Below are 14772 nucleotides of genomic sequence, written 5' to 3' on the forward strand. Positions count from 1 at the left end.
AAATCTTGCTGCGCCTGTGCGGGTGTCCTTTGAACGCGGAGTTCTAAGGAAATGCCGTGGATCGTTAAGAAAACAGTTTCTCCGGTGACATCCGTTCAATTTTAGGGTTAAGGATGTTTGGGTTTTGTTTCTCACATGCGTTCCGGTTAGTCTCTCAAGAGTCTCATGCGAAAATCAGGGCAGGCCAGAGGAGGGGGAGTTCTCTCGTCCTAAACCTCATGGATCTCACACATCCCCAAACTCTGGGAACACGGGAGTCCTGGGGGGGGGGGCGGGTTCCGTGCAAAGACATCTCTCTCCAGCCCACCTCATTCTTGAACTGGGCTAAGAGCTTTTCAATTGCCGTGACATTTTCAGCCGGGGAAGAAGTAGTACTTGCTGCGGTGCAATGTTTTACAGGCAATTACTTTATATGATCAATGGAGCAATTCCCTTTCCAGAAAGGAACCAAAGCGATCAAGTTAAATCATTAAAGAGAGAAAGAGCGAGCGGGGAGAAAAAGGGTTCATCTCATTACCAGGTACCGGAGCTGCAGCCCTCTTCCTCCCTCCCCCCCCCGCCCCCGCGGTAGCACCACACAAAGTGCCTGGCCCTTTAAGACAATGACTGCGCCTCCCCAGCCATCGCCCCCCCAACCCCACCCGCCCTCCCTCCTGCCTCCCTTCCCAGTAGCTGTTGACGGGCCTAAACCTCCAAGCAGCCCATTGTGGCGGCCACAGTAGGAGGGACCTGCAGAAAATGTGCCAAAACCAGGCAGGGGCTAGCGGCTTTCAATAAGCCCCACAGCTGGAGAGGAGCCGCTACGCTAAACAGCAGGGCTGGGGACCAGGCGTGCGATGGGGAAAGGGGTCAAACCCGACGCCTCCTCCGGGCTTTCTGAGCTCAGTGTGGTTCGAGGGGATGGCACCTTCTTGCTGGCTTTTCTCTATTTGCTTAATACGCAGAGGTATTTAGCTTAAAAGCACTAAATGCTTCACGGCAAGGAGGAGGTTCTCCCTCCCTCCCTCCCTGCCTCCCTCCTTCCCTCCCTCCTTCCCTCCTTCCCTTCCTCCCTCCACTAAATGTTACTAAGTGCAGCCTAAGCCTTTTCTCTCTCTCCCTGTCCCCAAGCTCAGGTTGTTTTCTTTTCTTTTTTCTTTTTTCTTGCTTCTGTCCTGTGGCTCATCACAGACATTCTCCCACCACACCCCTCTTGCTTGACTTCACTCATCACTGATTCAGAGACCGGCGTGGCCCATGCTTCCAGCCCAGGCACTCTGTACAGCGCCCATCTGCATCTTCTCTTAAGTTCCGGGAGCGGGACTCCTGCGTCCCCCACGCGTCCGCCCTGTACCCGAGGCCGTTCTCAGGGCTTCCCGCAGCCCAGACGGAGACGAGGCCTGCTTCCCCTTCTTGCTGTGTGGGGTCCAGAAGAGGGAATAAATAACTCGTTTACCGGTGGTTTTGGGAGAGTCGTTTTACATCCCCGTATATACCTTTTGAGAGTAAAATAAGCGGGGGGGTGCGGCGGAGGGGGGGCAGGAAGGGACCCGAGGTGCTCTGGTTGCTGTGTCCGAGCTCAGCGTGGCTCGGCTGGGATGACATCTTCTTAGGAAATAAGGGCAAGGTTTTTTTTGGGGGGGTCTGCCCCACCAAGAAAAGTCAGGGATGAGAACGCACTTGGTGGGTTCCTGGCTCTGGCAGCTCTCACCCAGCCGTAACTCCTGACATTCAGATAGCAGTGTAATGTATCCACGGAGCATCCATCCCCTCTGCATCTTACAGACGAAAGCATCCGAGGCCCAAGGCCACAGGACAGGGAGGTACTGGGCTCCGAGGTACCCGGCGCCAAGAGCCAGGCCCCTCTGCCATCCCCCCTCCCAAACCATCAGCCAGAAGGACTTAGGAGCCACAAGGAAACCACCCTGCAGCACCCGCGTTCACAGTGAAACTCTCTCTTTTCTTGCCCTCCCGCAGATGGAGAGTGTCGGCGTGTACGGATTCTGCGGGTGCAAAGGGAAGAGCAAAATAAAGCGTGACTCCAGGTGGGAAATAACCGCAGCAGGTAGGAAACCGAACTGGTTTCGAGTAAGTACGGGGACCAGGCTTCTGGAAAATAAAAAAAAAACCGACCCCGGGGACTGGCACATTGGCACCTAGGTACATCAGCGACCGGGACTCCTCCTCTGGGGCAGAAGGCACAGCTGGACCAAGGGAAGGGTCTGAAAGCGTGCGTTTCACAGGGGCCTGTGGACGGATTGACGTGTGGAGTGTGGGGCCCCGGAGTCTGTCTCCTCCTCCTCCTGCGCCGGTGGCCCCCCTGGGGATCAGCTACATGGGGTGCCATATGCAGGCAAGAAGAGACCGCCTTTCTGGCGTCCTCAGCTTGTTTATGCTTTAACACGTCTGTCCCCCCACCCCACCCCAGAGGATAGTCTTCCTACCCCCTCCTTCCTCAAGTCCACCACCCCCCACTTCGATTCAGGAGAAAACAAGTGGGCTATTCATGCAAAAAGTGAAAGAGTAAGGGGAGGGGGGCGATGCCACCACCGACAGACTCCATTGAAGGCCACTGGCTGTTCATTTACATTCACACTTTTCTTTAAAAATGTTAACTAATGATGTTAAATGGTCCGCCAAAGGTCCTGGCAGGTCAGTTGTAGAAGTGTCATTTCTGCCTAATTAGGGCTCTTGTGGCTGCCCCCCGGGCCCTTCCAGTGCAACTGGTGACAAACGGGAGCTGACAGCTTCCATAGCTGCCCTGAGGAAGGTCGGGGCTGGCTGTGTTTTCCAACTCAGCCAGGTGTTGGCTGCCTGGGGGAGGGGGCCAGGCGGGATCCTAGCCAGCCTCTAGGATCCTTTTTTCCTTCCACTCTGCCCTCCCTAGGTCCTTCCCCTTTTGCCTGTCTTGTCTTCTGTCAAGGTCAAGAATGGGCTTTGCTAAATCAGCCATTTGGATTATCTCTGGGAGGTCGTTAGCGGCCCCGGCCCAGACTTTTCAAGTGGTCCCCAGACCCCCCAGATGCTAGGGGTTTTTTTGTTTGTTTGTTTTTTGTTTTTTCACCCTCCCCCCAAATTGGGGAAAGGACAAGAAAAAAAAAAGTCTCAGAATGCTCTGCTTGGCCGCCCAAGTGTTAAGACTCGCCAGCCAGTAAAACTGCTTAAAGGGGGCAGCTGCGACACTCCGGCCACTGCTTTAAATGCTGAAAAGAAGAGAGTGGCAGGAGCAATTCCTACTGGGTCCCCTGGGCTGGACTGTACTTGCCACACAGTAGGTCCCTGCTCTGTTGTTTGACGGTTTGAGAGACAAAGTTGAGAAGATTTAGAAGCTGTGCTGTTCTGGGCTGAATTTCCCAGTTGCTCCTAAAGTAAGCAGGAACTTGTAGGTTGATATGGTCACCTTGTTTCTTTGTTTTGTTTTGCTTTGCTTTCATAGCAAAAAAAAAAAACACACACACACACACACACAACCGAGCTAAACAACAACAGCCGCCCACCAAGATGACCCCACAGCAGTGGCAGGGCACCCGGGTCCTGCATCTGACTGAGCCTGTCCCATCCTCCCTGGTTGGGTGTGAATTAAACACAGAAACACTTGAGAACACATGCGCACCACGTGCACAGACTCTAGAGCACATTGTTGGGTCTGTGATGCAACAGCAGGATAAAACACGGGCTCTTGGGGGAACAATGCCACCTTATGGGGGAAACTGAGCGGGGTGGGGGGGATCAATGCCTAATGACGAAAATCCAAGACGAAATGAAAATGCAGAGGTCTGAAGAGGTGAGGAGTGCTTGAGGGGCGGGGCCTATAACCCAGGAGAACCTTCAGCTTCTCTGGCTGGCCTTTCCCCTTCCCCAGCCACCGCTGCTCCTGTCTGCTCTCACACCGCGCAGTGAGAACCGGGCCCTGAAAAACTGATCATCTCTGCCTGGTGGCTTTTTTTTGTCAGGGGCGGGTCACATAGCTCAAACGGGGCGATGGCACACATAAGCGCTTCTGGGTCAACACTCTGCACCTACCTACCGGGGTGCTGGATGCCACTGGCAGGAAATCTCTCCCTGCCTCCGTGGCCTGAGATTATTGGGAAACAGCAGCAGCAAGATGCTTTCTCTGGTCGCCGGTGGCGGCGAACCTGCTTCCTTCGTGGAGAAAGAGACCGGACCCTCTCTGCTCTCTTGCCTCTTCAGAGCCTGGCGCAGAAGGCACTCGGGACACATTTGAACCAAGGGAACCGGCAGGATTGGTGGACAGGCTTCCCTCAGGAACCAAGCACTCGAAGAGACTGTCCTGGATGTATCCCAGCTTCCTTTGTCTACTCTGCCCAGGGCTGGGACAGGGGTGGCCCTCCGCCACTAACTTTGGGTCTTATGCGTGCTCCTCCCCTGCCCCCCAACCTCATCATGCCACACAGTGAATCTCTTCTCTTTGGTGACCTTCTCTGTGTCTCTCAGAGTTCTTGGGGGCTGATGTTTATTTCCTAGTGCTCTCTGTCCAGTATGTGTGACTTCAGCTCCAAAGAACAGTTCTAACCCTTCCTGGGCTCTGCCTCCCACACCCAGCTCCATTTTGGAGTCCTGACCCTGGAAGCTGCAGTTGCAGCCAGCCTCCTCCGGGGGCAGGCCATGGCTGCGCGAGTCTTGTCAGTGTGGAAAAAACGTGGCCACTTAAGAGTCTCTGTGTGGTTCAGAGGATAGGAATTTAAAAAATCATCGGGAAAGGATCAGTGGTAAAGAAAACCTTTCGTAGCATCTAAGTCAGAAGGGGGGGGGAGGGAACAAGCCAGGGAGTTACGAAAACGGAAACGAACAGGATGCTTTTGGTCACGCAGAGCAAGGATCATGCGGATGGCAGCAGTGGTCACCGCATCCGTGACGCTGGAAAGGTCAAGTCATGTTCGGTTGATTTTACCGAAACTCTGTGGAAGGCAGATCTGATTTGTGGTCCTACGGTTGTGAGGATCTTGAGCATCCTCTTGAGATCTGACCCTAGTTCTCCTTTGACTTGGAACCCTTACTCTGGGGATGGCAGTGCTCTGGACCTGTTGGGATGTATCACGCCTCGAGGCCTTTGAAAAAATGGCTCTCAGTTGAGTCGCTTGCCCTTCCTCTCCACGGTCTTCTCACAAGCACCTGCTTCTAGAAAGACTCAGCTCTGCCCACCATCCTCCGCAGAGCTCCTTCCTAGGCCTCTCAAGTTAGGCTGGCCTTCCCCACTCCCATTTCACGTCCTTCTCAATAATGATAATTAATGGTGACACAGGGTAGCGACAGGCCTCCTGGGGGCCCGGAAGAATAAGGGCTGTCAGTGCTGTGTCAAGTAAGATGGACACCCCAAGAAGGCGGCCCCTCTGTTGTAGATACTCAACCCAACAGCAAGGGCTCTGCAGCTCGAGCTGTATTCGGGGGATCACGTGCTTTCCAAGTAGTGAAGTCAAGACCCAAGCCCATCTAGCATGGGCCAAGCCCATCTTGGCTGCTCTCAGTTTAGACTACAGAAGACATCCCGCCTCCTCCTCTTGCAAATGGCCACCATGCCGTCGGGTGATGGCATTTGGGCTTTCTGTTTGTGTCCTCTCTGAATGGTGAGTTGTTTTGAGCTGGTGACACTCACTGGTTAAATCTTGTGGCCAGCCGAGGACTGAAAAACAGCGGAGAGTCTTACTGTTGGTTAAGTTTAATAAAGCTGAATCATGCTAAATGTTCATGCATTTGCATGTGTCTGTCCTTTCCCCTTGTCTGCTTGTGTGTATGCCTGCATTTAACACATGTATGTGTCGCGCCTGCCGTGCGGCCTGTGTCCGAGAACGTGCGGAGGGTGTCGGGGATTGACAACACAGAGACTCGTTCAACGATGTAAAGAAAACTTTAAGCAGGCTCCAAAAAGGTTCAAGAAAACTTCCTAAGAAAGGCTCCACCAGAGAAGCTTCTGCTCTCTCCTCTACCCTGGCTGGTTCTGCTCTGACCCCAGAAACTGATCTGGGCGTGGCAGAAGAGGCAGTTAGTCTCTGGACAAGGTAGAGCTCAGGGTGGTTTCTGCGGGCAGGCCTTTTCCAGGAACTTAATGCCCCCAGGCATTGTATTGTTTTTAGTAAACATTGTCTTACAGCTGCCTACTCCCAGGCCGAAGGGGAAGTGGGTCTCTGCTCAAGGTCTGGTGTTCCCACATGTATGTATACACTTACGTGCATATCTCATACATATGTGCACAACATACTCACGTTCTATATGCCATACGCCAGTATGGACACATGCATGCATGTGCATGTGAACATGCCCTGCACCTGTAGCCACAGAGTTTGGAGTGGAAGGGAGGATCCATTGCAGTCTGGGAGCATACAAACACGATACGTGGTCTCACTGACTTTGAATTTTGCCTTCAGCTGGCTGCCCCGAGGAGTGAATGCTACCACCCGCATCTTGGCCTGCATGCTCCTTGAGACATGCCTACAAACTCCCCAGTGTCTGTCCGGGTGGTCTCGCTATGTTTAGGTCAGAAGGCCCACCGGAAGAGGGGCCTCGGGGAACATGGCAGTTTTCCACTTTGCCTTCCACATCATCTGAGGTGGAGAGAAGACAAACCCAGCTGTTCAAGCATTTTCCATCCCCATTCGAGCCCCCGAACCTGCTTGTTAACGGTGGTGAGCCAGGCAGTGACCCGCAATGGGAGGCAACTGTCACAGCCTGGAGTCACCTGGAAAGTGGAGGGATTCAATTGAAGGGTCACCCAGAAGAGATCTGCCTGTGGACACGTCTGCTCGGGGAGCCATCTTGGTTGTTGATTGATGGTGGGGGGGCTCGTTCCACTGTGGGTGTAACCATTCCCTGGGCAGTTGGTCCCGGGTTTTCTTAGAATCCTTATTAAGTGGTTGATTGATTCCTCTGGTATAGGGACCACCTGCGTGTGCCACTCACCCCCCAGGGCCTCGCTCCCCGCCGCGCTGTGCCGTGTCCAGACCTGCAGCCCCTTCCGCCGGTCTCTCCGACATACAGAGCCCCAGCAGGGTGTGGAGGCCCTGACGAAGAAAACAAGAAGACACACTGGTGCTCTTCCTACACTTCCCCGACACCGCAGAGCCGAGTTAACCGTGCTCCCGCAAGGACGGCATAGCTCTCGGAGACATCTCCTGTTTCGGTTCACAAACACTTGGAAACATTTAGCATCCTTTTCCCGGAAATCGAAATTCATGCTTACATAAAAAAAAAATGGCTTTTCAAAGTATGTTCTTTGTTTGTTTTTTAATGTCCTTGTTTGCGGGGATGGCTTGGATGGGCAGCCGCCACACAAGGCTCTGCATGAATGAGATTCAGTAGTGTGCTATTTGCAGCTTGAACTTCTCCTCAACCCCCAAACACAGTTTTTGAACTCAGGGCCTCACGCGTGTTAGGCAACCACTCTGCCGCTGAGCTAGACCTCCATCCTCTTCCCTTGGAATTCTTAACGCCTTGCTTGAGAAGCCTTGGATTTTCCCTGTTGTACTAACTCTCCTGGCGCCTCTGGGAGCACAGATCACAGAGTTGAAGCCTTGGAACTTCAGCATGAATCCCTGTGTTTCAGCACAAGGGGACCTCTTAGGAAAGGAGTCCGGGACCAGTGAGACGGCTCAGTGGGCAAACGCACGTGCCGCCAAGCCCGACGGGTACCTACGCGGCTCCCCCGTCGGCCCTGGAAGATGCCGAGATGCCTTTCAAGTGAGTTGACTCTTTCAAGAGTCCGTTTGGCCAAGGGACCGAGTAATCTCTCTGACGAAAGTCCTGAGGTGGACCAGAGTGAGTGACGGGGTAATCTCAAGGGCAGTTGGCCCTTTGAATACTCAGACTTAACCAAGGATGTATGGGAAATAATTGCACGTGTACCCAGCAGGTCGAGCCTGTCTGTTCTTGTCATTGCCCCTAAGCATGGTGGTGTCCCAGCACACCGGCGTTGTATTCTGTATTATAAATAACCTAGAGGTGACTTAAGGTGATCATATCTGTGGGTCCTATGCAAGGATATTCCCATTTTATATCAGGAACTCAAGCATCTGCAAGTGTTGGTACCTGTGGGATTCCTGGAACCAATCCCCACCTAGATACTCAGAGAGATCTGCTCTGCTCTTGACTACAAGGCAATGGGACCCAAGTGCATAGGACACAAAAGCCATGGGGTTTTCCTCCCCGCCTCAGTGACGGCAGGTGTGAGCCCAGTGTCAGTGGCACTTTCACGGTGGCTTGTGGCACCAGCAGAAGAGACAGTTCTCTCATCTTCAGCCTAGACCCAGTGGCAGAGCAGGGGCATCAAGTGTGAGAGACCAGCGTGGCCTCTGCCAGCAGCGTCAGCAGTCGGAGGCGTCCTGTGGGTTGTCCCGTAGGAGAGAGTAGCCTGGGCAGTGAAGGACCAGGGAAGGCCCGATGGAAAGAGGGGCTTTAGGGTTCCCCCTGGAGGAAGACACCCCCAGTGGCTGTGAGAAGCGGGAGCCAATAAAACACAGTTTATGTTGTTTAAAAGGAACCACACATAGCTTTAGTGACCCGTGAAGATAGGAGTGACAAGATTCAGAGCGTTTCTAAGACAGCAGCCAGCCAGCTGGCTGACAGACACGTGGTGGCTTAGTTTTCCCGAGGGTGGGTGTTTGAACACACAGTCAGACATGTGCAGGAAGCCCACTAGGTCCTGGAGTCGGATGGCTGAAACCGAAACCCACCTCTGCTGTTGCTACTCTCCGACCTTGAGGGTGTCACTTGATTTCCTCAACCCCCAATACCCATCTCTGCCCTGAGAAAAGTGGCGTGTCGAGCACCTACCTCGTGAGTTAGATTCGTGGAAAGGTATTTGGCATGGTGCCCGGCACAAGTGAAGTTATGTGACCAGAGTCACGTGGTCTCCTGCCAGTTAAAGCATTGTTTGTGTGTGAAGTGAAGGAAACACCGTGTTAACTGTGTTATCGTTTGGTAGCAAGATGACAGATGAGTTGATCAGATTACATTCCCTCCAGGGTGTAATTGTATGTATGTACATGTGTGTGTGCGCGTGTGTGGTATATATGAAAGGTTAGCTTCTAAGGCAGAAGGGGAACAAATCCTGTTAAGAGAAGATTTTTCTTTGAGAGGAGCCTTCCCGCCAGCCTGGTTCTAGAGCCACATCAGTCCCAAATAAACACACAGGATGCTATATTCATTATGAAGCTGTTGGCCTTGCTTGTTTCTTACTGGCTAGCTCTGACTTAAGTAATTACCCCATAATTGTTAATCTAAGTATTTCTCTTACCGGAGAATAGTTCCGGGCTTCCTACCCCATGGCGATTACATGTTGACTCTCCTGTGTTTCTCTTTCCCAGAGTCCTCCTGGACTCCTAGTCCCACCTATCTAGATTCCTATTGGCTCAACAGTGCTTTATTGACATAAGACTTCCCCAACAAAATCCCATTCTAACCTCCTCAGGTGCTTCACTCAGCTCTGCGGGTGACCCCCATGTCCTGCTCTTTGAACAGTTATGGGGCAGAAAGGAATAGCTGTACCCAGGATGACCCATTTGTGATGCCCACAGAAGGCTCTCCCATGGACTGTCAACCTTGAAGTTTTCAGCCTTTGTATTTCATTAGCCAAACACATGGTAAGCACCTTCTGTTGGGTGGCCGTGACAGTAGGTTCTAAGGAGACAGCGGTGAAGGAGACAGGTCACTGGAGTTCTTTGGTGGAGCTGATCATTTAGCAAGGTCCTCACACATCACCTAGTAGTAAAATGAAACAGTCATTGCAAATGTCAGGAGTAACTTGAACGACACAATGGTGTGTTGGGTTGAGTGTGCTCAGGATACTCAGGTACCTTGTTCTCTGTTAACTCTGACTTTGTGACCAGGGTTTGCTCACTGTAGAGAAAGCCTCTATTAGGTAGGGGGAAAGGGCACACACACACGCATACACACACACACACACACACACACACACACACACACACACACACACTCTTCATTATGTATCCCTGACTGGCTGGCCTGGAATGAGATATATAGACTTTCTGTCCTTGAACTCATAAAGATCTGCCTGCCACTGCCTGCCAAGTCCTGGGAATTAAGGCAGGCTCCATTATACTCAAAAACAAACAAAAAACCAAACCAGAGCAAACCCCTCCCCCAGACTCTTAAAGAACAAGTATTCAAGTGTTGGGTTTCCCTGGGCTACACGTTAAATCTAGGAATGCCCAACCCATGGCCATTGGTTGCCAGAACATATATGGGCTTGTTTTGGTGCATGGCATCATCTACAGAGTGTCATATGTTAGAACCACGCAGTCTACCAAAAACATTGCAACAAAAAAATCCCTCTGTGTCCTAAGTATGTATATGGTTTTGCATGAGGTCACATTCATAGCTCTCCTTGGAGACACGTGACTCTAGGGGTCATGTGTGGGGCAGCTCTACAAACTCTAAAGAGCAGAGAAAACAAGTCATAAGCCATTGGCAATGAAAATTCTATTATTGGGTCCCTAGTGGGGAAATGGCTGGTGGGGGTTTTCCTTTTGTTGGTTGAGAAGAAAATTAATGAGAAATAACTCCATTTTGATTAAAAGGAATGGAGATGGGCAGTGGAGTAGAGTCTAGAGTTAGTAATCCAGATTATTTGGGCAAACTCAACATGGAGCAGTACAATCGTACATGTAGAGAAAAGAGAAGACATCGTGGACATCAGTACTCACTGAGGGAAGACCGGATGGTGTCAGCCCCACTGACCAGTGTGTAAACTCTTATAGCACAACTCAGGGATCAGTTCCCCCATCAGAGAAAACAGGATCCATCACAATGTAGTGCCGAGGTTTGTACTTTGGAATGTTCCCCCCGCAACACACACACAATGTGGAAATGGGTATCTTGAACCATGCTTCCCCCATGGTGGTTTGGATGAGTGACAATGGAAGTCAATGCAATATGGAATATAATATATTTATTCACATACAAGATGAGAGGACCGAAAGCGTGGCAGGCTTCCAGACAAGGAGAAGAGAGAGCTTTGTTTTCTCTTTCACTTCCTTTTAAATTTCCCTATCCCCGCCCTTATGGGCGTGAAGAGTTTTGTGGGCTCACCCCTACAATTCCCCCTTTAGTCTAAATAGAAGATTTAAATTTGATACAAACTCAAACATATACAACATATATACATAGAGGGTGATAAGTAAGTTATAGTCTACTTATATCCCAAGCTAAACATATCTATCCCATCTAAATTCTAAACTTATCTGAAAGGGATGCCCAAATCTGAACACCTCCTTCCAATCCCAACCCTAAAATAATTGAAATCTAACATTAACAGGTGTAAATTATCCTGTGATATCAACAGCAGGGAAAGGGGGCATGGAATTCTCCTATGTTTGAGGGCTTAGTCCCCTCTAGGTGGAACTGTTTGGGAAGGATTAAGAGGTGTGGCCTTGTTGGGGGCGGTGTGTCACTGGTTGCCACCTTTGAGGTTTCAAAAGACACATGCTGTTCCTAGTGTGCTCTCTGCCTCCTGCTTGTGGTTTGTGATGCAAGCTCTTAGCCATTCCTGCCGCCATGCCTTCCCTCTGCCCTCATGGACTGACTCCAAATTCTCTGGAACTGTAAATCCAATCAAATGCTCTCTCTTATAAGTTGCCTCCATCGTGATGTTTTATCGCAGCAACCGGAAAGTAACAAAAGGCATCCTCCAAACTATATTGAGGATTCCAAGCAGCAGAGAGCGCTGTCGTTTCTCATTATGAAAAACTTGTACCATTCCAAAGCAGAAAGGAACAGCCCCCTACCCCACCCCCAGACTGGGGGGCAGCTTGGATCCTTGTAATCCATTGTCAGCCCTGTTTCACACAAGCAAGGTGGTGTGCTCTGTAGCTGCACGCTTCTGCCAGTCTGAGCTCTGGAGTCCAGAGTGTGGACGTCTTCACTGCTCCCCCCTTGAAATGATTCGGGTGCCGTGAAGTCAGGCAGCCATAGGTGCTGTTGAAAAGTCCAGGCCCTGGGAGAAGAGGTCTTAAAGCACACTGGTCAAACTTTATCCGCAGCGTCATCGGCCTGGCTCTTGGCTAACATTACTTGTTCTGTGTGGGGGCTGCAGAAACTCACTGGGCACGCCCTGCCACGGGAGATGGCGGCTGGTGAGTGAAAACAAAGATTGGGGGGATTTGTAGTCACCCTGTGGGAGGGGCCTGCATGATGGCAAAGGGTACAGGAAAAGTTCAGGATTTGGAGGGAGGGGCCACAGAGATGGCTCAAGCCGGGAGACCAGTGACTGGGACTCACGGTCTGCAACTTCCTCAATACCTCAAGCCTCAGCATCCTCTTCCGTAGAACAAGGAAGTAGTGTCTCAGTCGGTACCATGAGTCTGTGTCATAGGAAGCAACTTAAGGAAGAAGGGTTTACAGTGACGAATTGTTGAAGATAACTATAGGGTGTAGTCTTCCTTGCTGACTGCCTGGGCCCTGCCACAGTTGCAGTCCCCAAATAGCACACAAGACACTGTGTTAATTATGAAGCTGTTGGCCGTTTGCTTGTTTCTTACTGGCTAGGTCTGACTTAGGTATTTAACCCATAATTGTTAGCCTAAGTATTTCTCTTACCGGAGAAAAGGGTCCGGGCTTCTTACTCCTCTGCTGGCCGCCTATATGGTGCCTTCCTGTCTCTTTCCCAGAATCCTCCTTGACTCCTCGTCCCACCTATCTTGCTTCCCTATTGGCCAACAGTGCTTTATTCAACAACCAATAAAAGATTTACAGAATGACATCTCCCATCATCTAAACAGCACTCCACAGAGTTCATGGTGGCAGGGGCTGCATATGCAGCTGGACCCTTCTCACCCAAGAACAGCAGGAAGCAGAGAACTGGGCTCGCCCTCTCTCCTTCCCCCCTTTTCTGTGCCATCTGAGGTCCCAGCTCGTGGGAATTCAGAAGTACCTGAACTCAAAGTAAGTCGTCCCAACTCAGTCGAACTTCCCAGAAACACCCACTTGCCCTGTCTGCCAGGTGAAGCCAAATCCAGTCAACTCAGACAGTAGTGAACTTAGCCATCATGCTGCCTGCGGAGATCTGCAGGAAGGTGGGCTAAGACTCCACAACTGCAGCGTTCAGCACAGGGCTGACCCACTCCCAGTGCTCATTTAGAGAGTCGGCTCCCTCCCTGGATGCCCCTGGGGTTACAGGACACAGCCCCTCCCAGCTTCCTGGTCTTCAGCCCCATTAGCAGCCGAGGTCAAGCAGCCAGTAGCATACACTTTAAAAGAAGAATTGGGGGAGCCGGGCATTGGTGGTGCATGCTTTTAATCCCAGCACTCGGGAGGCAGAGGCAGGCGGATCTCTGTGAGTTCGAGGCCAGCCTGGTCTACAAAGTGAGTTCCAGGACAGCTTCCAAAGCCACAGAGAAACCTGTCTCGAAAAACCAAAAAAAAAAAAAAAAATAGAAGAATTGGGGGTTTTGTTTTCTTTGATTGGTTGGTTTCTGGCTTTTAGAGACAGGGTTTCTCTGTGTAACCCTGGATGTCCTGGAACTTGCTCTGTAGACCAGGCTGGCCTCGAACTCACAGAGATCCAGCTGCCTCTGCCTCCCGAGTGCTGGGATTAAAGGTGAGCGCCACCACCACCCAGCTGTAACTGGCAGTTTAGGCGCGAGTGGGAGTATTACAAAGAAAATCGAGAAACCCTCACCCGTCACATTATCTGGGCGATCCACACAGCTTGCTGAAGAGGACTCCAGTCACCGGGTTCTCTCCCACAATTGTATGCATTTACTCTTGTGCATTGGACTCACGGCAGAGGGAATCCACTAAACTGGGCCAGGTTTACATTATTCTGAGTTGACAGAGCTGATGCTGACTGACTGAGAAGAAATGATGCTACTTAAAAATTCATTGGGGTGGTGTGGTAGCACATGCCTCTAATCCCAGTACTCAAAAGGCTGGGGCAAGAGGAAGGAAATGTTGAAGCCAGGCTGGGTTGCATACTGGACTGCATGGTGAGACTATTGTAGGCAAAGTTTACCTGTCCCCACTGCCTGCTTCCCAAATGATTGACTTAGAGACTTAAGATAAATTATAAATGCCCAGCCAATAGCTCAGGCTTGTTACCAACTAGCTCTTACAACTTAACCCATTTTTATTAATTTGTGTGCTGCTACAAGGCTTGTGGATTTCACCTCTATCCCATTTTGTGTGTCTGACTCGTTCCCTGTGTGGCCGGTGGCATCTCCGACTCCGCCCTTCCTCATCCCATCATTCTCAGTTTGGCTCGCCCACCTAACTTTATCCTGCTCGGTGACTGGCCAATCAGCTTTGTTTATTGAACTAATCACAGCGGCATGTAATCACACAGTGCGCAGAAGGATTACACCACAGTACTCTATCGAAGACAAAAGTTAACTACCCGACACAAAAACCACACAGCATGCTGGGTATGAGTAAACTTACAGTCATGTGTTTAAGATTCACCCACCAATGTCAGGAGCCGAGGAGATGATTGGTGGGTGAGAATGCTGGCTGTGCAGGCAAGAGGACTTGAGTTTAGGTCCCCAGGGCCTGGGGCAGGGGACAGGGGACGGGGACAGGGGACAGGCATGGTTATGGGCACCTCCAACCCCAGTGATGTTGGGGATTGCTGGGACTTGGTGGCTGCCATCCTAACCTAGTGAAAAATATTATCTCAGGGTAATAAGATAGAGAATGATAGATGACAACACTTGATTCTTCTAGAATTTGCATACACGCACCTGCACAAATATGTATATATACTACTACTACTACTACACACACACACACATGAATGTGATTAAAAATTGACTATATAAATCAGCTGCA

The 14772-nt window shown here is 51.0% G+C and overlaps 1 protein-coding gene across 4 annotated transcripts in view; it reads left to right on the top strand.

Annotated features, from left to right (window-relative positions):
• Positions 1-14772, top strand: part of Hspa12a (heat shock protein family A (Hsp70) member 12A) — a 164748-nt gene that overhangs the window by 16544 nt on the left and 133432 nt on the right. For 3 of the 4 annotated variants that reach the window (XM_040742115.1, XM_040742120.1, XM_013124673.3), the window contains exon 2: positions 1957-2044. In XM_040742115.1, coding sequence (XP_040598049.1) covers positions 1957-2044 — 88 coding nt within the window. Of the gene's footprint in view, positions 1-737; positions 947-1956; positions 2045-14772 lie in introns of those variants that run through there. The other variant, XM_040742126.1, reaches the window with a different exon arrangement.

Source organism: Mesocricetus auratus, unplaced genomic scaffold (assembly GCF_017639785.1).
Source record: "Mesocricetus auratus isolate SY011 unplaced genomic scaffold, BCM_Maur_2.0 Super-Scaffold_4256, whole genome shotgun sequence".
NCBI lineage: Eukaryota > Metazoa > Chordata > Mammalia > Rodentia > Cricetidae > Mesocricetus > Mesocricetus auratus.